Source organism: Sinocyclocheilus grahami, unplaced genomic scaffold, assembly GCF_001515645.1.
Source record: "Sinocyclocheilus grahami isolate Dianchi unplaced genomic scaffold, SAMN03320097.WGS_v1.1 scaffold88.1, whole genome shotgun sequence".
Classification (NCBI taxonomy): Eukaryota; Metazoa; Chordata; class Actinopteri; order Cypriniformes; family Cyprinidae; genus Sinocyclocheilus; species Sinocyclocheilus grahami.
Window position 1 is genome coordinate 445,627 of NW_015505267.1, and position 26,378 is coordinate 472,004.

Consider the following 26,378-nt stretch of genomic DNA (forward strand, 5'->3'; position numbering starts at 1 on the left):
ACCAATGAATGGAGAGAAACTTCAGAACGCGCTGTGATTGGCTGGATCAGACTTGCGTCATCAGCGGAGTGATAGTGGTTTTCCTAGAGGCAAATTATTTGGAAATTCTATTAAAAATACTATCACTACATCTACCAGTATTAAAAAACGCCACATGGTTAGATCTCAACGTAGCTACTTTTTCTACGACCACTACTTTGTAGTCTTAGTTTTACATTCATATTTTATATTTTCATTAGTATTTATAATAAGGTAATGTAAGTATTTTTGTAATACTTTCTGTTTATGGCAAACGGTGTCTGATTATATAGAAAAGTATCTGCATTAGGGTTTTGAAGAGAGCACACAGAGCACAAAGCATACACTACTGTTAAATTAACTTAATCGTGGGGCTGCAAGGGAGTGCTACGAAAAACATTGCTAACTAAATAAACAAATAAATGATTTAAAAAAAATAATACAGTACAGTAATGTGGTGAGTAAAAAAAAATAAACCCAAATAATATATTTATATAATTATGAATATTCTATAATTATAATACATGTTATAGTTGGCTTATAATTCGTTTGATGTTTTTCAGTCACTGGGTGTAATGTAGTACCTCTTGTTGACCAGAAGAGGGCAGACTAACACAGCGATATAAAGCAGCAGCTTTGTCTGTTCCGTGGGGCTTTACAGCTCTCTCTCAGCAGGCGATGAAAAACGCCTTTTAAGGGCATGAGATTCATGCGAGATCTGGGCGTGATGCCCGCTGACGTTCAGCAGTCTTTACCAGAAGTTTTCAAAGAAGCCGTTTAAGGACATTTCCTTAAACTGAAAGTGTTAGTAAAAAAAAACAGAAAAGGAAACAGTCAAATCAGTTGGGAAGGATAGCATTCACTTGGGTGCGACGGAGACAGAAAGACAGGCTATCATATGTAATGAATGAATCTCAAAAGCTCACGGCAACGCAAATGAATGTACTGCGCAGTGCGCATGCGCATCAATCAACCGCCCAGCATGGAGGCTTGTTGAGCTCTGTACCAGTGCTCCGAGTCAGAGCTGAGATTCTCTACTGCTGTGAGGATTCCTTACTTCTCTCAAGCCAGTGGAAGCTGAGCATTAACTGTAAAATGCATATAAACACGTTGGGTTTATTACCATGCATATAGAGTTCTGTTTATACTGAGCTATAAGCGTTTTCAATCCCCTTTCCCTTCTCTAAATCGAACCCTCACAAAACCTTTCAAATCATAAAAAACGCCTTTTAAGGGCATGAGATTCATGCGAGATCTGGGCGTGATGCCCGCTGACGTTCAGCAGTCTTTACCAGAAGTTTTCAAAGAAGCCGTTTAAGGACATTTCCTTAAACTGAAAGTGTTAGTAAAAAAAACAGAAAAGGAAACAGTCAAATCAGTTGGGAAGGATAGCATTCACTTGGGTGCGACGGAGACAGAAAGACAGGCTATCATATGTAATGAATGAATCTCAAAAGCTCACGGCAACGCAAATGAATGTACTGCGCAGTGCGCATGCGCATCAATCAACCGCCCAGCATGGAGGCTTGTTGAGCTCTGTACCAGTGCTCCGAGTCAGAGCTGAGATTCTCTACTGCTGTGAGGATTCCTTACTTCTCTCAAGCCAGTGGAAGCTGAGCATTAACTGTAAAATGCATATAAACACGTTGGGTTTATTACCATGCATATAGAGTTCTGTTTATACTGAGCTATAAGCGTTTTCAATCCCCTTTCCCTTCTCTAAATCGAACCCTCACAAAACCTTTCAAATCATTTAAACATCACTTAGTGTGTTTATTAAGCTGTTTTTAAGACTGCTCCCTACAGTGTAGATGATGAAGTTTTAGATGAAGTTTCTGCTGTTCTTTTGAAGCCAAAACTGACCCCCACACAGAAAAACCTGTTAAAATCTAAATGAATGTAGAAGCTATATTAATGAGAGCCTCTCATAGATGCATTGGTTTTCATGCCAAGATATTTATTACACCCCACCCTTAAATCTAACCCTCGTATCTCTTCACTTTAAATTTAAATGTTCAAATTAATCATTTGATTTAAGCGTGATGATTTATGAGCTTTCCAAATTGCGAAGCTTACTTCCAAATGTCCTCACAAGTCATTTTTGTGACAAACATTTGGAGTATTTGTTATAATAAATCAACTAAAATTGGTGAAATCCTTACTTCATGAGAATCTTGAAAAAGCCCAGGTTTGTTGATATTACATATGTGTATTGTGTAAAGTTCACAGAGCGTGTGGACTACTATGTGAAGTTTACAAGACGGGTTTTTACAGCCTAATTGTACATTGTCAGTGTGTACAGTGCAGTCTCTAATGAGCAGGTGTAAACCACAACAATGCAGCTATTGTGCTGCAAACCAACCTGCTTATGGTTTGTACATGCATAGGCCTGGCCTTTTTCAATTTTATTGTTCCTGTGGAAGTTTGGTGCCTTCTGAACAAGTAGAATCAAATGTGACAGCATGTGGAGAGAAGTAAAAATTAATGTGCCATTGATGTACTGAGTTATTTATAGACTGCAATATTTGAATATGATGAGGCTGTTTGTGTCAGTGGGTTTCCTAGCTTGCCTGTCACGATTTCTATAACAATCTTGCCTCCTTTCTAGCTTTAGCATGAGTAATTTAACCTGCGGTCACACATCCCGATGTATTTCCATATCTTTTTATATTATCAAAAATTGTTTATCTCTTGACATTGATAAACTCATATATTCCCCATAGCCTGATCTTTATCTTGTAATGTAAAAAATGCTTATTATATTGTAAATGTACTTTTACTAGTAGTTAATGAATTGTATTAAATCTATGATCATTTTGGATGCATAATTATATTATAAAAGCTAGAAAACGTTGCATAACACAACTATTTGCATAGCTCTGTGTATCTTCGTTAAACTTGTTTCTAACAGGCACAGAATCAGCCTGAGAGAAATGTTACCATTTTAAATCGAAAGCTTTCTCTGCCAGTAACCAAAGTCACTTTTTTTTGTGGCAGCTTCAGTCTGCAAGTTGAGGCACGAGGTTTCTCTCTTTCTTTTCGAATTTGCTTCTTCTTTCTCCTTCCTTTATCTGCCACTGTCTGCCACAGCCCTATATGGTAAAAGTCTGTAGCACACTCAGTATACAGGAAATGATGAAAACCTTAGCACCCACGCTCATGCAAACACGCTGTGTTCTGTGGTGCTCATTTGTGTTTATACTTAACCATACTACTGTTATCAATGAAATGCATTATTTGATAAGAAACTAACAATACTCTCATAAAAAATACCCTTTGCTTATTTCTTTTTTTATCCATCCTGCTTTATGCATATCATCACATGCACATTAAATTATGTCAAGAGTGCAACTATTTCTCAGAGTGCCTTCAAGTGTGACTTATGCTTGGCACCTTTATCTAGTTAAAAATATCAAGGGCTCTGTGTTTAAAAAAAAAAAATTATGCCCCAACTCTTGTACACTCATTTTTGTTCTCATTTTTGTATAGCTATACTGTATATAAGATATTGACAGTTATTTTCCATTATATATATTTTATGATACACTATCTTAAAATTTAAATGAACCCTTCGTGAAATATGAGGTCAAATGGTTTGACAGATATTTTTATTATAGAGGGTGTACTTGAGATTTCTAATCAGATAGTCATAATTAAACAGCTGAATATGTTTGGAACTATAAAAGCTGACCTTTTCTTTTGATCTTTTTGCTTGACCTTTCATCGCATTGTGTTTGTCTCTGCACTGGATTGCAAGAAGTGGGCCTGATCAATAAATGAATAAATTCATTATCCAGCTCATTGACCCATATACTAAAGAGCTATAGCCCAATTAAATAGACATTTCTAGTGGGCTGATACTTCAGGGAGATTGATAGATTTGTTTGGAATAATTAAACTTGAGCCAGATACAGACAGATTTTCTGGTGCTTCCTGTTTCAGTACTGAATTATTCTGTTGGTACCTGGTTAATATTTATAGTTGTATTTATGAAGCCATGCGGTGCTGCGATCTCATGATACATTCCTTGATCATTACTGTTCAAAAAATTGGAGTCAGTAGATTTTTCTTAAAGATAAAAATTATTTTCTTAAGCAAGCATGCAATAATTTCAGAAGTGACAAGTAGGAATTTTACATTGTTACAAATATATATTATATTTCAAGTTATATGAATATATATATATATATATATACAGTGGGTACGGAAAGTATTCAGACCCCCTTAAATTTTTCACTCTTTGTTATATTGCAGCCATTTGCTAAAATCATTTAAGTTAATTTTTTTTTCCTCATTAATGTACACACAGCACCCCATATTGACAGAAAAACACAGAATTGTTGACATTTTTGCAGATTTATTAAAAAAGAAAAACTGAAATATCACATGGTCCTAAGTATTCAGACCCTTTGCTCAGTATTTAGTAGAAGCACCCTTTTATATATATATATATATATATATATTTCAAGTTAATCCTTTTCTTTTGAACTCAAAGAATCATGACAAAAAATAAATAATAAACATATTTCAAAAACATTTTTAAAAATCCTACTGACCTTAACCTTTTGAACAGAAGTGTGATTCATTGTTTTGTGAATTTAGATCAGTTCAGTTAAACTACACGTATTATATGATATTATATTATATATCAAAAAGCATATTGTTTTCCACAGAACGCTTAACGTTTATTGAAAAAAAAATTCTGACACTATAAAAAATACTTACAAATAAAATTCATAATTGGCTGGTCAAGTACAAATCTGACTAAACTTTTTTTTTTTTTTTCCTTTTTTGATTTTGCAGATTAATTTCTACCCTGAATTTGAGGCATTTTCCAGACAATTTAGCACTTCTGCAAAACCTTCATGACGCTCTGGAACATTCAAGAGGGGGCTGGTTCCACCCAACAGCTGAACATACGGTCGGTGAATGATGGGAGGCTCTTGTTCTGAAGAAGAGTGTATTATATTATTTTATAAATGTGTAAAAAAAAATATTGCTATTTTCAAATAGCTCCAGAACTTTCAACATCTGTGGTCAACAACATATGAGAACATTGCAGGTTGGATTGCTGGGAACACTGTTGGTGATGGGGACCCTATTGACCAGCAGGTTAGTGACAATTAGAGCACTGAGCCAGGTTTGGATGGTTGGAGTGCATCTTGTTAGCACATGACAATGGCAGCACTGTGCCAGAGCATGAATGGTTCACAGGAACATTGAGAAGTGACCTATTCACTCACTCTCAATGGGTGCCCCTTTCTTGTCCCAGTTAAATCCCATCTTCCTGTTCATCCAAAGCCAGACTTAGCCAAACTAACCAGTCGTCCATCATGTCATTTTCGCTAGATTTCCTGTACTCTTAGGCCCAGATGTAAATAAAGATGCTCTGAAACATCGGAAAACTCTGTAATAAGGCAAAACAGCAGATCATTGTGTAAACCCTGCCCTCCAATTAATACTTTTACTCAGCAATTAATCAAAAGTAACAGTAAAGACTTTTACATTATTACAAAAGATTTCCATTTCAAATAAATCCTGTTCTTTTGAACTTTCTATTTATCCTGAAAAAATAGGCATTACTGTTATATTTGCAACTAGCAACCAAACAAATTTTAAGCAGCACAACTTTGATAATAATAAGAAATGTTTCTTGAGCAGCAAATCAGTATGTTAAAATGATCTCTGAAGGATCATGTGACACTGAAGACTGGCGTAGTGGTGCTGAAAATGAAGCTTTGCCAGGAATTTTGCAGGAATAAATTGTATTTGTAAATATAGGTTATTTTAAATTGTAACTATTTGACAATTTTACAGTTTTAATGGTATTTTTGATCCAAAAAATGCAGCCTTGCTGAGCATGGAGACGTCTTTTATTAACCCTTAACATTTAAACGCTAGTGTACATTTCTCGTTTGTAATATTTATCCCAAAACAATCACCACATGACTTCAGTAATGTGTGTGGGGTATGAAATACGCTTGAACTGGGAGGCCTATGGAATGCAGGAAGGATCCGAGCAGAATAGCTGGCAGTGGCTTCCTTGTGAACAAGACGCCAAAGAATCTTCAGAAACATGTCCACACACACACACACACGCACAGCATTCTTGCTCTCAAACACACATTCTGTGTGACAGCGAATTGTAGGAAAGAAAGCAAGCCAGTTGTCAGAACATGTACGCCTCTCAAAGCCCCATACTAGCCTATCTGTCTGACTGTGTGTTTGCGTGGCTTAAGACATTCTTGATGACAAGATCAATACAAAGGACTTCCCTCTGCGTGAGGAGAGACTAATTAACATTCACATGTAATTTTATCTCATTAAAGTATTCCCCAAATTCGCTCAGAAAAACCTGACACTCAAGCTATCCCTGCTGTTACAAACACACAGCTAATAGGCGCAATGCTGCTGATGATTAAAATGCTTTTTAGCATGTTGCCTAAGTGTTTGATAGGTGGTTAATTACTGGCCAAACTCAAAAAAGCAAGAAGGGATGCACTGATATATTATAATTCTAGCCAATAACTGATAAATAGATATTAAAATGTATACTATTTTGTCTAAATTCATTAAATATAAAACACTAAAAACTAAAATAAACATTTTAAATGTGAAAAGAAATGTAGTCACCACAAAATTATAATGTATGGTATGAAAATGGATATTAATTGTTAAATTTGATGAAGATTACATTTAACGGTGTTATTCATTTATACTTTTAATTATTAACTAAGTGTTCATATTAACAATATTAATATTGAGTTAAATATAATTTTTTTATGTTGTTGAAAGATGTCTCTTATGCTCACCAAAGCTGCATTCATTTGATCAAAAATACAGTATAAACAGTAATATTGTGAATTATTAGTTGAATTTGAAATAACGGTTTTGTATTTTAATGTATTTAAAAATATACTTTATTCTTGTGAAGACTTATTTTATTATTTCTTGCTATTTATATTTATTATTATTATCAATGTTGAAAACAATTGTGCTGCTTAATATTTTTGTGGAACCTGTGATATTGTGAAAACCACGTTTTTTTTATTAAAAGCAAGTTCAAAAGAAAAGCATTTATTTTTGTTACATTTTAAAATGTATGTCTATGAATTTTAACACTTTTGTAACATTATAAATGTCTTTACTACCACTTTTGATCCATTTAATGTCTTTGCATAATAAACGTATAAAGAAAAAAAACTTTTGAACAGCACTGCAATTGAAATGTAAAAATAGGGAAAATGAGCATGTACAATTAAATATAAAATACTGACGTTTTAATATCAATATATAAAAAAATGCCAATTTTATCATTTTGAAAAGTAAAAACCCATCTCTCTTATCGTCTGTAGCATGAACTGTGCAGAACAAGTTACACGCCAAAGTTTAATTCTAGTAAGGCTAAGCTCCACTGACCCAATTTTACCAACTATTAAGACAACACACACACGCAGATCTTCCACAGGCCCCAGTTTCAGCGTCTACATTCCTGCCCCACGTCTATCTGTGCTACCAAAACTCAGCGTCATAAAAGCAGCCTGGAAGAAGCTTATAGATTATGGATTAAGCAATTATGCAGTTGGACACAAATCTGTTGGACTAAACGCAAGGCAGGGAGAGAAGGAAGAGAGATGGGGGGGGGGAGAAAAGAGGTTACAACAGAGGGGAAAGGGTGGTGGGCAAGGTTTTTGGGGGCCATTATTGACAGGCTTTGGAGCAGAGCAGTTTGGCGTGAGGCAGCCTGACCACAGCAGTGGCCATGGCAACCCCTGGAACTCCCCCATAAGCCCTCTGGGATTGTTAGCATTCGTGCAGAAGAGTGTCGTACCAAGCAGCTTGCACTACCTAAGCGATGCAGAAGTCAACTCATTGACCGCAAAACAGCATCAAAGTATAAAAGCTTGATTCCACCACAGGTGGTAATTGTGACATTTAATCTCATTATTCAGACTTTTTTTTTTCCCAATTCTGAGTTTATATCTCACAGTTTTGACTTTTATTCCTCACAAGTTGGATTTGTGACGTTAACTTGAAATTGTGGATCTAAATTCTGAGAAAAAAAGTCAGAATTGTGATATAAACTCATGAGAAAAGTAATGAGAAAATTTTTTTTTTAATCCTGTGTCAGGGGGAAAAAAATCAGATATGCGAAATATACTGAGTGAGTATAATATAAAAGTGAGAATTGTGAGATATGAACTCATAATTCAGAGGGAAAAAAAAGTAAGTTGCAAGATATAAACTCAAAATTCAGAGAAAACTCAGAATTGCGAGTTGCAAAGCAGAACTGCATGAAAAATGTCAGAATTCTGAGTTTGTCTTCCAATTATTAAATTTTTTTCTTAGAAATCTCATTTACATACTGCAATTCTTTTTTTTTTGTACAGAAACTTTTTTTTTTTTTTTATGTAATTGCGATTAAAAAAAGATCAAATAAAAAATTGTGAGAAACAAAGTCAGAATTTAGATATAAATATATAAACTCTGAATTGTGAAAAAAATTAAATTTTTTTCCCCCCTCTGTGGCGGAAACAGGCTTCCATATCAAGAGTATAAAAAACAAAGCAAAATATAATACACAAGGACAAAATGTCTTGAAAAAACAACAATTTTATTCTGACATGATTGCTTTTGTGACCATCTTATTTTTTGTCTTGGCTCCGGAGGCATTTTTATTTTAAAGAACCACAGATTGTATTTTTAAAGCAAATAGAACCTACTTTCTTTAAAAAAAGAAAAAGAAAAATGACATTCTCGGGTATTTTAATTTAAACCAAAATGAAGGCTACACTAGAGAAATGGCTGCTCCTAGGTTGGGTGGAGAGAGCGAAACAGCCAATCAGAGCTATGAGATCATTTTAAGACTCCACCCCCTGCATGCAAGTTAGCCAGTCACAGTGCAGTGTCTACAAACACACACACACACACACACACACAAAAGCACACATTCCATGATGTCTTCCTCTCCATGGGAGATTGAGACAGTAAACACAGTGGTCTGTATTCAGCGGGGAGACGAAGACTCATAATAAACCCCTTGGAAAACAATGCTGGACTCATATGCTCTCCATTGATTATGGAAGCGCAACACAGTGATGACAACTCCGAGCCAAAGGAGCATCATCAGAAACAAAAATGCCCCTGAAGAAAAAGATAACCTCATAGCACTAATAGAGATGACTTTGAGATGATGCACAGTACAGTAGATAGATAAATCAACCATGGCCAGACTGGCAAGAGAGGTGAGGTATGTATATTTATGTTTGTTTGTCTGTGTGTGTGTGTTTTATGTTTGTGTGTGTGTGTGTATGAGATGACATTTCCTCTTTCTTCTCCTCCAACCCTATGGACACCCGCCCCCAAGTTCTATTCAGCCTGGGCATCGTAGTTGGCCCCGCCGGCCTTTTTCAGCTCGTTGCGTAGATATTCTTCCTCCAGTTCTCTGGGATCACTGATCATAAACTCCTTGGCAAAGTTCTGCATGGAAAAATTAGGGAAAACACACTATGAGTGATATGAAGGGAAAGACACATTTGCATGAACGCACCAATTTGTTTACAGAGAAAAAGAACTTGAAATCTGCTTATCTGGGTGTGTCGAAGTTTTTATAAGTCGGAGAGTCAGAGAGTTTGCATATGGTATAGCGATGGAATTAGAGAACGCAAAACCCACCTGCACGATGTCTTTTACCAATGTCTTGTCAGTGCTAATCTTGGCTCTTTGCAGTCCGCTGACGTTTTCGCCAATCCAGGTGATGAGGGTGAACTTGGCACGCTTGCTCATGGCGTCGCCCGTCAAGATCCTTACAAAACCGAAGAGGCGGTTGTCATCTGAGTCAAAGAGAAAGAAATCCTTAACAAGTTGTGCCATTTTCTGGATAGTTGCTCGTTTCTTTTAGCATTGTGAATTGATTAAAAATGTGAAATGCTATATGTGTGATTAAGATCATTAATTATGCAAAACATTTGCTGAGAAAAGCCCCCAACTAAACTGAAGATAAATCAGACTTTACTCTGGCAGACAAGAAAATCCATTGGAGATACATTTTGAAAGGTGGCTTTAGAAGTCATTATTTGAATTTATTTTTTCTACATTACATACATACTACATAATAACAAGTGTACAGTGTACTTATTTGCCACAAATTAAATTCCACAAGATTACTTCCTCAATTAATAAAATCTCAACAAATAAAAAAACCGTAACATAAGAGATCAAATAAATAACAATAATAACATACATTTACAAAATAACAAGGGGAGAGGGAGTCAATATGGTTTGCTTTACTTCCATATCATTGAACATAAGCCTATCACTGGCCTACAGTCACAAACACTGACATCCACTTTGCCAATGAGTTTGTCGATCTGTCTAAAAATAAATAAATAAAATTTAAAAACTCTGTATGCCTTTGGTTTGTAATTTTTTTTTTAAGTCAACTTATTTCACTTTCGTAATCGGACCTTTTCTAGTGAAACAGGATAATTAACGAGAAAATTGAGTGAAAAGTGAGGGGTGGAGCAATGATGCCTGGAGGGGAGGAGTTCAAATAGTAAGCGGGATTCATGATGTCAGCTGAAAGGGCGGTGCAAACTATTTTATTTTGATAAGGCCTTTTTTATTTGGAATTACATGCATCAATGGATTGTGAACAATAAAACCAGGAACGTGATTTAAAATAGATAAAATCGGGTTTGATTTCATGTTGACTTAATATGAAAATCACATTAATGTGCTTCATTATTGTCACTCCGGTTTAGCTGAACTTTGTGTGTTTAATAACAAGGAAGGACTTGGATTCGACTGAACACTGTCTCCATTGTAGCGAGTGTTTTGAATCTACACTATTGCATTGTTTTCTTTCCAGAGAAAGACGTCATGATATGAAATGCAATCTGAGAGCATCACGTGCGAGCTGCGGACAAGGCTGAGAAATGTAAGCTCTATGACGTCATGCGACATGAAAAACAAGAAATAGAGAAAGTGGGCGAGGACAAGAGGTGATCTAGTAAACGGACTCTAATGATAAGGGTGATTTACGGTGTAATATTTGATCTGTAACACTCCCTGTCTCTCTCAGCTTTACAGCTGGCCACTTCCTCCCAAATGTGCTACAACTGCATTGCAGTGGCACTGGGACTAGATTCAAAGATAACCTCAATTGCACTTAAATACGGCGTGCCTCTGTTTAGACACTGACAGTATAACAGGGAGTATTATGTGGAAGAAATCTCGTTAAACCATTCATGTTAGTGGTGCACACCTTTGCACTTTGATCTTTATTGATCTGTGAAGATAGCTTTAAAACTTCTTATATCCCTAATAATTATAGCAATAAACTTACACATATATATTAAATCCAAATATATATACACACACACACACATGCTTATACAATAAAAAAAATGTGTGTGTGTTTTTTACTTAGTAACATTTTATTATACATAGGACAGTTAAAAAATGCCTGCTAGAAACCAAAGGGCATCACACTCTTGTTCCGTCTTGTACGGTGTATAATTTAGTGGTTAAATGTGATCTTTCCTGGAAAACAACTGCTCAGGTGAATTCCCTTGGCTCTACTCGAGACTGATAATATCTGGTTTTCTGTTGTTGATTAACTGGGCTTAAGGTTTAAGAAGCTAAGTCAGGGAACCATGGGTAATACTGTCAGTTGTATTTGGCACATTGGCTGTTAAGGTTTCAAGAGCAAAGTGGATGATGAATGGAAGTCACATTATAGAGGCCTCTGCTGTATTTCAGCAGAACTGAAACCTCAAACAAACCACATTTAGGAAGTGAGCGGTGCTTGTTATGTGTCAACATGTCAAGTGAACAGTGGGAAAGCTTGGACTTGGAAAAATTAGAGAGTTGTGCTGACTTATTTTACGATTGCATGAAAACACGGTGACACATTTACATTTTCGCGATGTGGCAATGCTTCCACACAATTCTGCTTCCTCTTGTGTGCGTGCGGCACATTTCTGAAGAACTCACTTCCACAAAGTCAGCATTTTTGTGCTGACTACATGTGTACTGTACTTCCAGGATGCCAGGCTACGGTGATGCAGCACAAAGAAATATTTCAAATAATACATCATCTAAAACACAAGCTTTAGAGTTTGCAAAAATGTATCTGGAAAAAAATGTGACCCGCTCTATAATTCTGAGTCCCTGACCGAGAAACCCATTTTGAGTTTTATGCAGAAAAGTACAAAGTTGGAGCAGATCACAAATGAAAGCAATATAAAATCATAGTCTTCAGTCAGAGATTTTCTAGCACATAATACAATTTTAATAATTAAGCTACTGACTGACACTTCATGACATCTCTAGTAAAACAGAAATTTTGCTACTGTATTTTCATTTTTAGGGAGATTGCTATGCCCATAGACAATATTCTCCAACTACTCAAAAACCTACCAAAATAATAAATAAATATATTTATTGCTGGATGAATCAGTTTATGGGTGGCTATGGCCCAAATTCCATCTTTTCCGTTTGGATTTCAATCATAAATAAATATTTCACAAGTAAACTTCATGACTAAAGTATTCTCCATCAATAAAAGTGCTTATTGTAACATACTGCTCCATACAGGAAGGCATCCTTGATCATCTGTCAGAGCACAGTGCCGGAAGCCAAGGCATTGCAACACTTGTACAAGTTTACATCTGCCAGTGGCTGCACAATCTACTCATGGAGACTGAACTGAGCACCACGCCCAAATCTATGTTCAATTAGGATGGACAGAATGGGAGGCGAAAAATGACAATTTCATTCTCTCAGTGGAGCCAGACAGTTATTTACAGTTATAAAATATGCTGCACATAGTAAAGCATATTATATTCACTGTAGCTCAACTGATCCCCAAAACCACATATACTGTATATTAAAATAGATATTAAGTTGAATTCAATGACTTCTGGTTGATCACAAATACAAATGTGTTTATATTTACTAAAACCCTCTCATCAAATTTCCCACCAGTTGCTCGCCCTCATGTCATCTATGAAACCATATTTGGTATTGTCTACCTTGGAAGATGAATTATCCTACTTCCTAGTGATGTGGTGTAGAACTTAAAGGGACAGAGCACCCCCCCAAAAAAATGAAAGTTCTGTCATCATTTACTCACAATGTATATGTACTCCAAGTTAGGTTAGAGCCTGTAATGCCTCATTCACCATTTACTTTTGCGAGTCTGTCAGTCTCATTGAAGTCATAATTTTGTGGTGAATAAATGAAATACCTTTCATTTTTGGGGGGTGAATTTTCCCTTTAACACTTGATTTATTTAACTGCTTTACAAAAATACATTCAAGTCAAAAAGAAGGTAACTCGCTGAGAATGGACTCACCTGTACACTGACTCTTGAATTCTTCGTACTCGGACCCGTGACCAGCTGGTACAATGGTAGATCCATCATACTTAAAAGATGCCCTTTAAATAGCAAAATTGACATTTTAAATGTTGCCATAATACCGGAGGTGTCTCAAAATCTAGCGAGCAGGCTACATAGCCATTTTTGGCCAAAATGCTGCCTAGGTAAGCGGCCAACTCGATTTTGACACACTTCCCCCGTGTTACAAGACCCATCCCTACATGTTGCACCACACACTTTCAACGAGTCAATTAAAACAGCGTTTAATGTTTCACATTTGAAAGACTCTTAATTGTTGAAACAACGTAGCGAGCTCCGCCAGCACGCGCCAAACAGCGCATCTCTGGATGTGAAGTAAATCAAGGCTTCACTCACCAGGATATATCTGAGCTGTCGTCTCGCACCAGATTGTATGCTTCTCTGCAAGCCTCTTTGTCAATTCGCGTTGCCATTTCGACGATACAAAGGGAGATAACGTATCTAAATTCAGAACAAAGCCGGGGGAATGAGAGAAAATGCGGATAAATCCCAAAGTGCGACAGAGGTCTGCTGGTGTAGCAGGGAGGTCTCTTCTCTCAGTGGGATGGAGAGGCAACTAATTTAACGACTCGATTCATTTCCTATTGCCTCTTAATGGGCGTTAGTGATATTTGTTTGTCAGGTTGCTGTGCCAGTGAATCGGGGGGCTCGCGCCGGTTTCACCTCCTCCTAATGGCCAACTTGAGTATTGAGCTACATTAAATCCACCCAGTTCTGTTCGGTCATCTAACAGTTGGTCTGAGTTACTCTGCCATCTTGTGGACCTGGGTTGAGAACAATGTGTCGCTCTTTTCTGTAATATTTGGATTACAGACGAGAATCAGGCCTACCATTATGGTGGACGAAACCTGCAAATACAATAAATAAATAAATATGCAAATAACTAAATAAATGTCTGTATAAATACACAAATTCTTGTTTAAATACATATAGAAATAATTAAACGTGATTAAGGTAGGCAAATAAATAAAATAAATTGGTGGGCAAATGGAAAATGTTTAAGGAAAAGCTAAACTCATCCTATTTATTTTCCTTTGATCACTCATTTATTTCTGAATGTAGTTCCACATTTATTTTTCCTGTGCACAACATGCTACTGAGAAGGTGTCAACCATGGACTTGGTCGGGGTCATGTCATAGCTGGGGGTGCGGCTTTCCCGCTGACAGGAAATGCATGATGTTAATCCAGTATGGCCTACGTAAAGTCACTTTTTCCGTTCAACAGAGCAAGATACATAAAAAACTGAGCTGTATTGTCCGTACAGTATCTGTGACTTTACAAACGACCCAAAGAAATGGCCTGTGTCGTTTCCTGACGTCATTTTTGTAACCCGATTGAGTCTCCAGCTAGAGACAACTGTAATATCAGTATCGCATGGTCATCGTGAGATGTTTTTTCCCATTAGTTATCAGAACAGAAAATACAGGCGACAAAAGTATGTTTATTAAGCAAATAACGGTTCAGTATTGCAATTAAGAGCTATGTAAGCATTAATATTTTACATTGGCCACTTAAAATCTTTTATGATTTAGCTCTCTCATGATTATAACTACAAAACTAACCCTATGAAAAAGTGTAAGATAATAATCAGTCCCCTTGACTGATGAAGTTAATACGCATGCGCATCTCCCTGACATGGCTGCTTCAACACTAACTGCGGTTACTGAAACCACGCCTTCTTTCATTGCGTGCACATTTGGGCGCATTATGCAAATATTTCCATATAGTGACATAGATATGTGGGGGGCGTGTTAGAACGAGCCATTTTAGGGGGGCGTGGCAGAGTCTTAACTTTGATAAAGAATATCTCTTTGGTTTTGAGACTTTAGTCTTTGCAACTTCAGGGATCTTATCTATGCACAATCAGCTTGTAACACTCCAAAGAGAAAGGAAAACTTGAAATCGCATCATATGACCCCTTTAATTCGCATGCGCAGGCAACGCTCAAGCCCGTCACACACAATCCGCCTAATCTTGTATAATTGACACCCTTTCATTAGCATGTTGTGCAGAGCAAAAAAAATGTGGAACTACATTCAGAAATAAATGAGTGATCAAAGGAAAATAGTTAGGATGAGTTTAGCATTTCCTTAAACATTTTCCATTTGCCCATCAATTTATATTATTTATTTGCCTACTTTCATCACATGAATAATTATTTATTTATGTATTTAAACAAGAATACATGTATTTATGCACACATTTATTTATTGTTTTTGCAGGTTTCGTCCTCAATATACCATATGTGAATCCCACCAAGAAATATAAAATTTCACCCTAAAATGAAATAAATCATTTTATTTTGAATAAAGAAGCACATACCTTCCCCTCAAATTCTCATTATTAAAATCTTCAGTATAGCATAAATGAATTTCAGAACAATATTATCACATATTAGCATAAAAAGTTAAAATATACTAGATAGATAGATTTAACTTAAGCTTAAATGGGTTAAAATGGCTTCTGTTTGTTTACATTTGAGTTTTTGACAGTTGAAGTTTGAATGGCCAGTCAGAAAAGATATAAATACCTAATCAGAACAGCCGCAAGGTTTGTGTCAAGTTTGGTGGTCATTGCTTTAAAGCTTTAATGAAATTTGGTCTCAGAAAAAGAATCGGAACAAGCTTTAATAGTAGATCTGTATACTGGCTTTGTCAAGCCAACATAATTACAAAGCTAGTACCTTCCTTTTATTATTATTGTCATCATCATCATGCTTATGCTACAGTCTGATTTGTTTTGAGCGAACTTGAGCACAAAAGTGACCTTTATTTTGAAATGAAGCGCAACACGGAAGTGAGAACTCAGCTTCACTGTGCCACGGTCAAAATTACTTGTTAATAGTCACTTACGGGCATTTAATTAGTAATACGGACAAAGAATGGAAAAATGGTAAAATGATATCTGCATTTTACTATGCGGTTGATGTCACAGCTGTATCGATAAATATGTCCAATTATATTGAATATCAATGAAACCTAGTCACGATTGTGTAAATGCCCCTTTCCTTTTGTACTCAGCTTCTGACTTTCTGCTCTGTCTGTTCCTGTTTTGAACGTAATATAAATGTTTATTATATATGGTTACTTTTAATTACTTCCGATTATTAATTATGATTATGATTTTGCAGATAGTCTTATGGCAGACGACACAATGGATAGTGGGAAGCAATATCGTCTTTCACGTCTTCACAGAATAAGTGAATCTTCAAAGGTATGCATAACAGTGTTGTTGTTAAGTAAAATAGTTAACGATTTTCGATAATTGAAATAAAGCTAAAATAAAATTTAAATTGATTATTAGCTAAAAAAAAAACTTTTAACAACTATAAAAAAAACTGAAGCTGAAATAAAAATAAATTATAGCTATACAGAAACTTGATCCCCCCAATCAAAACGAATTACTAAAGCACATGAAAAATTACTAAAACGTAAAATATTAAAATAAAGGCCATTAATACATACTACAATACTATATAAATAATACTAAAATAGCATTGATACGTAAACCTGTATTATTTATAAATAATAATAATTTTAATTCATTATATAATATTAACATTTGTTACATACTGATTAACTGCATTATTAACAAATTTTTTTTAAAATTTTACATTAATTTAAAGGTACAGTCAGTTTTACTAATTAAAAAAAGTTTCATAATAAATAATAAATGAACAGAACTTTTAACAGATTAAAATTGTGCACGCTCACATGAGATGAAGAATCCAGTTATATCGGTCTGCTTAACATTTTATTCTGCATGGAGTGGGTCACGCCACCATGTTCTCATCACATGACCAGCTAACAAACCTCATGCACCCTGGCTGATAGGTGTCAGTATAAAGTTCAAAACCACTGGTGCAACTGGATAATTAAAAAAAAAAAACACTGCACATTTAATATCTATAGTACCTTTTTAAAAGTCTGAATCAAGTGTCTTGAAACTATCATGCATTGACTAACTCTCATGTACAACAGGTGTATCGATGGGCAGACCAGGCTAACTACATTCTTCAAGGTTTAAATGAGCAAAGACAGCATGGCCGGCTGTGTGATGTCGTTCTGGTGGCCGATGACCAGCGGATCCCTGCACATCGGGCTTTGCTTGCAGTATCCAGTCCCTACTTCCAGGCGATGTTCACCTTGGGGATGCGAGAGGAGCATGAGGCAGAAGTAGAGCTTGTGGGAGCCTCGTATGTTGGAGTTAAAGCAGTAGTAGACTTCCTGTACAGTGGCGAGTTACCTCTAGATGGTGGAAACATCGACTACGTCCTGGAAACCGCTCACTTGCTGCAGGTGTGGCAAGCTGTGGATTTCTGTTGTCAGTACCTGGAAAAAGAGGTACGTGAGGACAGTTACTTGTACCTGCAGGAGCTTGCCTTCCTCTACAGCCTGGACCGGCTGGACGCCTTCATAGACTGCTTCATTCTGGAGCATTTTGCCACGCTGTCCAACACATCCGAGTTCCTCCAAGATGTGCGGATGCCCAAGCTTTGTGCTTACCTTGCAGATGAGCAGGTGCAGCACGAGAACGAGCAAGCTCTTCTGCAGGTCGCCGTGCAGTGGTTGAGTCAAAGACCCGAACGTCTTGCGTTTGCCCAGGAGCTCCTCTCCAACATTCGTTTTGCTCTCATTCCACCGGATGACCTCATAGGGCGTGTATTGCCGGCCATACGTTCCCTGCTGCCTCCAGACACAGGATGTGAGGCGCTAGTGGAGGAGGCTGTGGGCTACCACACGAGAGTCAGCGCCCAACCTGTACTGCAGACAACACGCACATGCCTTCGAGGAGGTGTGGAGCGTCTGCTGTTGGTGGGAGGGGAGGTGTCTGAACGTGGAGAGGAGTTGAGTGCTGAGGTGTGCTGGCTGGATGAAGAAGAAGGGAAGTGGGTCGTCGAGACTCTGCTGCCAGCTCAGAGGAGTCACCACTGTGTTGCTGTTTTGGGGGGATTTATCTTCACCGCAGGTGGGAGCTCCTCACGGGACAACGGGGGAGATTCTGCAAGCAACTTGCTGTACCGATATGACCCCCGAAGCAACTTGTGGATTAAGGTAATTCACTTCACTCCTGACATAGTTATAATAGTTAACTAAAATTTGAGTTAAAATTTTAACTAAAACTTAAATAAAAACCATAAAAAATGAAATTAAATAAATGTTAACTGAAATAAAATAAAACATTAAAAACTTCAGCTACTTACAAAGGCAACATTTCTCATTTTAATTTAGTTTAACTTGGTGTAATAAACTAACACCGAAACTGAAGTATAAAAATTAATCAAAACTATAGAAACACACACACACATGTACATATATATATATATATATATATATATATACCATTGCTGGAGCCTCAGCGTGTGTGTGCCTTGTCAGACCGCAGCAAACCAATAGTATAGAGGGTCATACATCAGGACACACAGAGAGAGACAAACAGAATTCCAGCCAAGAGCAACACAGATGATTGTCCGGGGATCTGAAGAACACTTCTATGAGAGAATTGACTTTCTGAATATAGGTTGTCATAAGCCTAATGCCATTGGCTGCTTCTCAGATCCTTTTGAAAAGAGGTCAGCAGGAGATACTGTGAGATGTTAGACTATGAATTGAAGGTGAAAAGCACACATTAATATTGTAGTTTTTGTTACAAACGTTTTTGGAGTTTTCGAAGATGTCCTGGTGGCTTAGTGCTTCTTCTGAGTAACAATTAAAACATTCTGAAGTGAACATTTTACATGAGTTTTTGCAGTGTTTTGTGTTTCAGTTTTGATTTTGTAAATTACAATACCATTCACACATTTGGGACCAGTAAGGTTATTATTTAAATAAAATTAATACTTTTATTTAGCATAGACAGAAGTGTCAGTAAAGACATTTACATAGATACATACAAAATAATTCTATTTAAAAATAAATGCAAATTCCACAAAAACATATTAAACGGCACAACTGTTTCCTTTAATATTTGAATAAAAATGTTTCTTGAGCACCGAAATGGCATATTGATTGAATGATTTCTAAAGGATCATGTGACACTGAAGAGTGCCGTTATGGCTGCTGAAGAATCAGCTTTGCCATCACAAGAATAAATTACATTTCCAAATATATTCTATTAGAAAACAGTTCTTTTAAATTGTAATAATATTTCACAATATTACTGTATTTTTGATCAAATAAATGAAGCCTTGGTGATCATAAGAGACTTCTTTCAAAAAGAAAAAGAAGGTTCCTCAAAACCTTTAAACAGTAGTGTATGCCTTAATGCTTTATTTAAACCAAATGAAGTTACAATAATGACATCTGTTAGCGTTTCTCAAAAATATTTTTTTCCCAGTGCCTTAAACGGTCTCAGTTTAGCTATACACATATGAATGGCTGAACCTAACAATCGAAAAATTGTCTTATTTACTCTAGCCTCCAGAAGGGCTTGGTCATTTTTTTACTAGGTGGGTTCTTGGTCATCCAAGGCTAACAGCATTTCACTTGAAGGGGTAGAAGGGATGCGATTCCAATCTGAGGAGCAACAACACCATCCAGTTAACTGCTAGCAGTATGTAGTTAGTATATTGTTCACATTATGAACAAAATACCCTCATTATACACTGCTTTTGCCAAAATGCGGCATGCATGCCATATTGTATACCGCAATGCATTTAATAAGACCTTCCATTTCCAAATGGATTGCAAGGACTATCCGCTGCATTTTAATATCTCCTTCTTGATTTCTCATGGTCACAAGTTAAGACATTTATACATAAAGTCAAAATATTAATAATAAACTATAAACATGTAACGCTGTTAATATCATATAACAACAATGTAGCATCTACTGTTTAAAGCGTGTATTGTTGCCTATTTCATGCTGTTTTACATACGATTTAAAAATACACTCTTACTGTTTTATGATGCAGGCCTTCCAGCCTCGATTCAGAGACCTGAGAGCATTCATATCCTCTTCATCCAGAGTGAAATCAAAGATCTGCACCCATAATTAAGTAGTTAGTAGTTACAGTATCTAAAAGAAATTCTCATCTTGATCAAAATGTGACAGGAAAATGTGTATTAGGCCTACTGTTTGTCAATTAAAGAGATAGTTCACCCAAAAATGAAGATTCTGTCTTCATTTACTCAAAACATTTGATGGTAACCTCTGACTTCCATATTATGAAAAAAAGTTACAGTGGAAGTCAATGGCTACTGTTTGGTTCCCAACATTCTTCAAATTATATTCTTTTGTGTTCAACAGAAGAAAGAAACTCATACAGCTTTGGAACAAGTGGATGGTGAGTAAATGATGACAGAATTTTCACTTTTGGGTAAGCTATCCATTTCATATTTTGCTTTTGAATATACCAGGATGAAACCACAAGATAACAGCTGACATCATTAGGAGGAAAAAAACCAGTCATAAGCGTCAACTTTTCAAAATTGAGATTTATACATCATCTGAAAGCTGAATAAATAAGCTTTCATTGATGTATGGTTTGTTAGGATAGGACAATATTTGGCCGAGATACAACTATTTGAAAATCTAGAATCTGAGGGTGCTAAGAAAATCCAAATATTGAGAAAATCGCCTTTAAAGTTGTCCAAATGAAGTTCTTAGCAATGCATTTTACTAATCAAAAATTAAGTTGATATATTTACGGTAGGAAATTTACAAAATATCTTCATGGAACATGATCTTTACTTAATGTCCTAATGATTTTTGGCATAAAAGAAAAATCTATCATTTTGACCCATACAATGTATTTTTGGCTATTGCTACAAATATACCCCAGCGCCTTAAGACTTAAGTTTTGTGGTCCAGGGTCACATGTAATATTGAAAAATACTGTATATGGAATATTCAGAAGTTTACCTTGGTGTTCTCCAAAATGTGGTGGGCTTTCATGCTTTTCGGAATCACAACAATGTCCTGCTGAACGTGATACCGCAACAGAACCTGCGGACCAATCAAATGAAACATTAAAACCCGAAATGAGCAAAGTAAATGATGCACAATACTGAGAAAAGTGACCTGTGCAGGGGTCCGTCTGTGCTTTTTGGCGATATCCCCAACAACAGCATCCTGCAGTAACACCATGGGATCCGTTTCTCCTCTTTGACTGCAGAGGCAAGGAAATGGAAGTAGAAGAATTGTACAAAATAGCATGTGATGTTTAGGTTATACTCTTTGAGAAATGTTTTGGTGAACTCATCTTTCATTCCCCACCTTCTCATTGCTTTGATAAGATTAAGAGCTGATTCTAGTTGAAAAGGACCTTGAACTTTTGAACTTACTATTCTGAAGGTCTTCCAGGTGAGCCAAATGGACTGTAGGCTGTTAAAGCAATGTTTTTGGACTTACAATACTCAATCAGATCAGACTGAACAAAGTAAGGATGGAGCTCCACCTGCAGATATACAAATAACTATTAATATTTCTCATGCTAATATTATGAGATAAATATTTCTCTCATAGGTTACTCAAACCCAATTTGTTCTACACCTTGTCAGATGTAAAATCTAATCATGGTAACATGACATTCCCAGTTTATGCACCTGATTAACTGCAGGTGGGATTTTGGCCACGGATAGCAATCTCTCCAGTTGCTCGATTGTGAAGTTGGACACACCGATACTTTTCACCTTTCCTGTGGCTTTCAGAGCTTCCATTCCCTGAAACAGATGGCAGCACACTCTAAAGACCTTGAAGACATCATTTTGTTATTATTAATAATGTTAGTGGTTAGCATTACCTTCCACACATCGACATAGTCTATGTCAGTTGTAAGGATCTTTCCATCCTTTTCTGGGAAAAGCTCATCTCCCATTTTCTGTAAGTTATTGTAAAGTAGCAAACAATTAATATACTTGAATTTGATCTACGAATCATTTCGCAGATTAAAAATAGTAACTGATGCAGAGACTACATAAAAGCTTTTGATAACGGTGTCAATACTGAACTCTCCAGCAAACTATGTTTAGGAGACGACTGATAAATATTATGTTGATACTAATATTTATTTATAGTAGAAAAGTATTTGGGCACTTAAATACCACTTTAAATGACATTTTATACTTTTTATATAACTGGGTTAAAATACTACTACTACTACTACTAATAATAAATGCAATTCTTATTATAATTATTAATTATAATTAGTAGTATTATAGTAGTAGTAGTAAAGTACTATATATATATATATATATATATATATATATATATATATACACACACACGTGTGTGTGTGTATACACACATACATATATATGTATATATATGTATATATATATATATATATATATATATATATATATATATATATATATACACACACATGCGTTTGTGTATATAGGAAAATTCTTATAAATACATGTAAATATAAATATACATTTATAAATAATTTTGAAAATCTAATAATTGTATTTATAATTCTAATAATTTTCATTTAAATTAATTTTAGTTTTCTTTTATTACCTTCAGACCTACTGGAAAGTGCACTAAGTATAGGTCCAGATTGTCAAGCTGAAGGTCATTCAGAGATTTATTCAGACAAACAGGAATGTCTTCAGGGGCATGATGGGTACACCACAGCTGGAAAAGAGAAGCATCATTATTGCATGACGATTTGCTCCTTTTAAATGAGCACACATTGATTTAATCTTAGAGCGCCAACATAACTTGAACTCACTTTACTGACTATGAACATGTCTTGGCGTCTGATGATGCTCTGCTGCATCATGGACTGGATGGCCTTCCCCACCTCTTCCTCAACCTGGTAGCTGTAGGCTGTGTCTATATGCCGATATCCAGCAGCGATCGCTGCCTCAACTGCCCTCTGACACATATCTGGGCAAGTGGACTGTTCATCATGTAGTAAAAGATTAAAGCATTGCTAGTTTCTGTTGCATAAGGCTATGACATTATTACACTATTAAAGATGACAAGATCACTGTCCTTGACATGGTCAAGTCTCAGTCAAAAGACATAGGGAAACAAGAGCAATTAAGTTATAATATATCAGAGTGTTATTTTAGTATAATTGAGATGCTATTATAGTTTTTGGTAATATATTCAATTAGGTTTTCTGTTTTCATTTTAATTTTAGTTAAAGTTTTAGTATGTGCATTGGGGCTACTATGTGGTGCTAGTTGTCACAATAGAAACCTGTTATCAGATAGCCTATTATTATTACAATCATTGAAACAAACATACAAAATCACCGCTAGCATTTCTGCAATGAAACTTCGGACTTTAGTTCTCCATATAACTTCCCAATGTGACAACTAGCCCCTACAGTTCCCCATACCTCTATTCAAGTAAATCTAAATGTTAAAACTGTCCAGATTTTGTAGTTAGTATGAGGCCATTGTAGAAATGTAATGCTACCTCTGGCTTCCATGTTCCAAGTCCCAGTAGTGGCATGTATGTGCCATCATTTAGTTCAATCTTCCTAGGTTGTTCAGCGCTCTCCTCCATGTAAGAAAGATTTGTGCAATGTAAACTGAGTAGCAGCTAAGTGGATTGACTTGTCTTTCCTGTCGTTTTCCTATGCCTCTATATTTCTAGCTCAAATCTTCCTCTTTGCAGTCTAAGCAGACCTGCCTTCTCTTTATCTTTGCAGTTAATCATTGAACTTGACAAGGAGTGTGTCTGTGCGTATGTGTATGTGGCTGCAGATCATTTACCACTATTGTTCCCGTATGTATGTTTCCTGAAACTACATTTCGATGGCACAGTTGTCAATGTGACCTTGGAGCTCATGTAACCCTGTGTTACTTCCCCAAGAAGTGTGTGTGCAAATCAGGAAGTATCCTCAAAGCTGATTGAGCTAAATTTAAATGTTAAGAATAAATGGGTTACACTTTACTTGAAGGGGTGTATATAAGACTGACATGACACCTTCATAATCATGACATGACACATGTCATGAATATGAAGGTTTTTTATGCATGTTTATGACAACTGTCATTAAGTGTCATTCGCTCAGTTATGTAATTTTTAATGCAAAGATGACATTGTTTGAGATGTCTTTGTTATGGGCTATGGTTGGGGTAAGGGTAGGGGTAGGGTTAGGTTAGGGTTAGGTCAAATAATGTCATATTTGCATTAAAAATGACATAAGTGAGTGAATGACACTTAATGACAGTTGTCATAAACATGCATAAAACCTCCTTCATATTCATGACATGTGTCATGTCATGATTATGAAGGTGCCATGTCAGTCTTATACACACCCCTTCAAGTAAAGTGTTACCAATAAATGTAAGTTTTGAGCTCTGACCATTAATGATCTTTTAACAAAGTATAGAAAGGTATGAAAAGAGCAAAGATTTGCCTTTGAGGAACCCTCTTTATATTGTGTAATTTATGCATCAAACACTAGATGGCAGCAGAGTGACAACATAATATTAATAATAATAATACACTTTGGTCACATATTGAGATACAATTTTATTTAAATAATTTTGAGGTGTAACAACTGAAAACAAAAATCTAAAAAACATTAGATGTCATATAGCCTATGTGCCAAGTGGTTGAACATGCAAATTAAACACATGCACTACAAAATATTACATTCCTAAAACGTCACATATAGGAAAAATACTTCACATCATGCAGGTTACACATGAAATGGCTTTAAGGTTTGGTAACAAGGCTGCCCAAACTTGCCACAATGTATGTTACAGTGTAGAAAAAAAAAGACTACAATATTTTACAATAATGAAAAAAATTGCATATTCAAAAAAAAAAACACCTACCCTCCCATCCCTTCCCTATATAATACTAGCCATAGTACATATAAAAATATAAATATGATGTTTTCATAGAACTGTGGGTTTCCTGAAAGGGAAAGCATGCCACATGTAATGCACATAACTGTGTCCTCTCTTATAACGCTTTCATTCATTCTTCAGCTTCATACACCACTTTGCTCTGCCCTTTGACCTTTCATTTCCTCCTTTGAGCTTTCTTTCTCTGTCTGTTTCTTTCACTGGTCCAATTCGTGGCTGTCTTGGCTCCGAGGTCGATAGTGACGTGCACAGAATTCTCTGATCCGAATGCATGCCTCAATCATCATCTCCTCCGGGACTGTTACCACAATTCGGAAGAAGTTTGGATATTCAAATGCCTACAGAAAGAAACAACTTAGGAATCAGAATGGATGCAACCAAACTTTGTGACAAATAATAGGTCAAATGCACTGTAACAGAATAAGGTAAGATGAATAATTCACCGTGGCGGGCAAACAGAACACAGATTGCTCAGTGACCAGCCGTTCAGTGAACTCCACATCATTCTGGAAATCTGGGAAGTGTTCCATCTCGATCCCCACCTGAGGATGAGCCAGCATAAAATACATTTACCCTCTGCATAACTTGCAACTTTGCACTTTTTGCAAACATGCTCACTCCTTAATATGGACATCCTGATGTGCAAATGTGCCAAGTATGATTAAGTGTCAGTCAGGCCATTTAAAGAGATAGTTCACCCAAACATTCTGACATTATTTGCTCACACTCATGTCCTTTCAAAAAGCACCATTTAAGTATAAATAAAAATGCAGAAAAATAAATCATTTTGAGTCTGATCTTTTCATTGAATCATTTGATCCAGTTCAAAAAACGAGTCTGAATGATTTGTTTATGAATCAATCTGCACCAGTCAACAGGTTCAACTCAATCTAGCATGAAATGAAAATTCATCCTATTTAATTTCTAAATGTATATTATTGATCTTATTGGGAATAATTTATTCATGCATATGTTCCTTTTTTTTTTTTTTTGACCTTATACTTTTTTTAATAAAAAAATAACATTCTGGTGATATATGCCTATTCCAATAATTTAGTTCACTTAAGCCCTGCCCCTTTCCTACAGTTGACTGCAAGCTCAGATCTGCCTCCATCCAATCAAAAACTGATGGCTAGAAGAAGGAAGATATATA

The 26,378-nt window shown here is 36.1% G+C and overlaps 4 protein-coding genes across 6 annotated transcripts in view; 1 reads left to right on the forward strand and 3 right to left on the reverse strand.

The window, feature by feature from the left end:
- Positions 1-8,885: 8,885 nt before the first annotated feature.
- On the reverse strand, positions 8,886-14,122 carry LOC107587015 (coactosin-like protein). Its single transcript, XM_016274610.1, has 4 exons — positions 13,778-14,122; positions 13,379-13,461; positions 9,694-9,851; positions 8,886-9,498 (listed from the first exon to the last, which is right to left on the reverse strand). Exons 1-4 carry the CDS (start codon positions 13,852-13,854, stop codon positions 9,388-9,390), a joined length of 429 nt encoding a protein of 142 aa, XP_016130096.1. The 5' UTR covers positions 13,855-14,122; the 3' UTR covers positions 8,886-9,387.
- Positions 14,123-16,232: 2,110 nt separating this feature from the next.
- Positions 16,233-19,034, forward strand: LOC107587042 (kelch-like protein 36). The gene is made up of 4 exons (XM_016274646.1): positions 16,233-16,238; positions 16,573-16,655; positions 17,423-18,496; positions 18,999-19,034. Exons 2-4 carry the CDS (start codon positions 16,581-16,583, stop codon positions 19,032-19,034), a joined length of 1,185 nt encoding a protein of 394 aa, XP_016130132.1. The 5' UTR covers positions 16,233-16,238; positions 16,573-16,580.
- Positions 19,035-19,678: 644 nt separating this feature from the next.
- On the reverse strand, positions 19,679-24,053 carry LOC107587047 (aldose reductase). Of its 2 annotated transcripts, XR_001609430.1 has the most exons (11): positions 23,820-24,053; positions 23,122-23,292; positions 22,908-23,024; positions 22,186-22,263; positions 21,989-22,105; positions 21,728-21,840; positions 21,465-21,552; positions 21,306-21,389; positions 20,337-20,423; positions 20,108-20,177; positions 19,887-19,957 (listed from the first exon to the last, which is right to left on the reverse strand). XR_001609430.1 is itself a non-coding variant. In XM_016274652.1 (10 exons), the coding sequence occupies exons 1-10, from the start codon at positions 23,907-23,909 to the stop codon at positions 19,924-19,926; spliced, it is 975 nt and encodes a 324-aa protein (XP_016130138.1). In that variant the 5' UTR covers positions 23,910-24,052; the 3' UTR covers positions 19,679-19,923. The 2 variants fall into 2 exon arrangements, 1 of the variants encoding a protein (XP_016130138.1); XM_016274652.1 differs by lacking the exon at positions 20,108-20,177 and having other exon boundaries at positions 19,679-19,957; positions 20,341-20,423; positions 23,820-24,052.
- An 818-nt stretch (positions 24,054-24,871) lies between these two features.
- Positions 24,872-26,378, reverse strand: part of tat (tyrosine aminotransferase) — a 6,575-nt gene continuing 5,068 nt past the window's right edge. For both annotated transcript variants that reach the window (XM_016274611.1, XM_016274612.1), the window contains exons 11-12: positions 25,669-25,767; positions 24,872-25,563 (exon numbers count right to left, since the gene is read on the reverse strand). In XM_016274611.1, the coding sequence (XP_016130097.1) occupies positions 25,423-25,563; positions 25,669-25,767 (240 nt within the window). In that variant the 3' untranslated portion in view covers positions 24,872-25,422. The remainder of the gene's footprint in view (positions 25,564-25,668; positions 25,768-26,378) is intronic.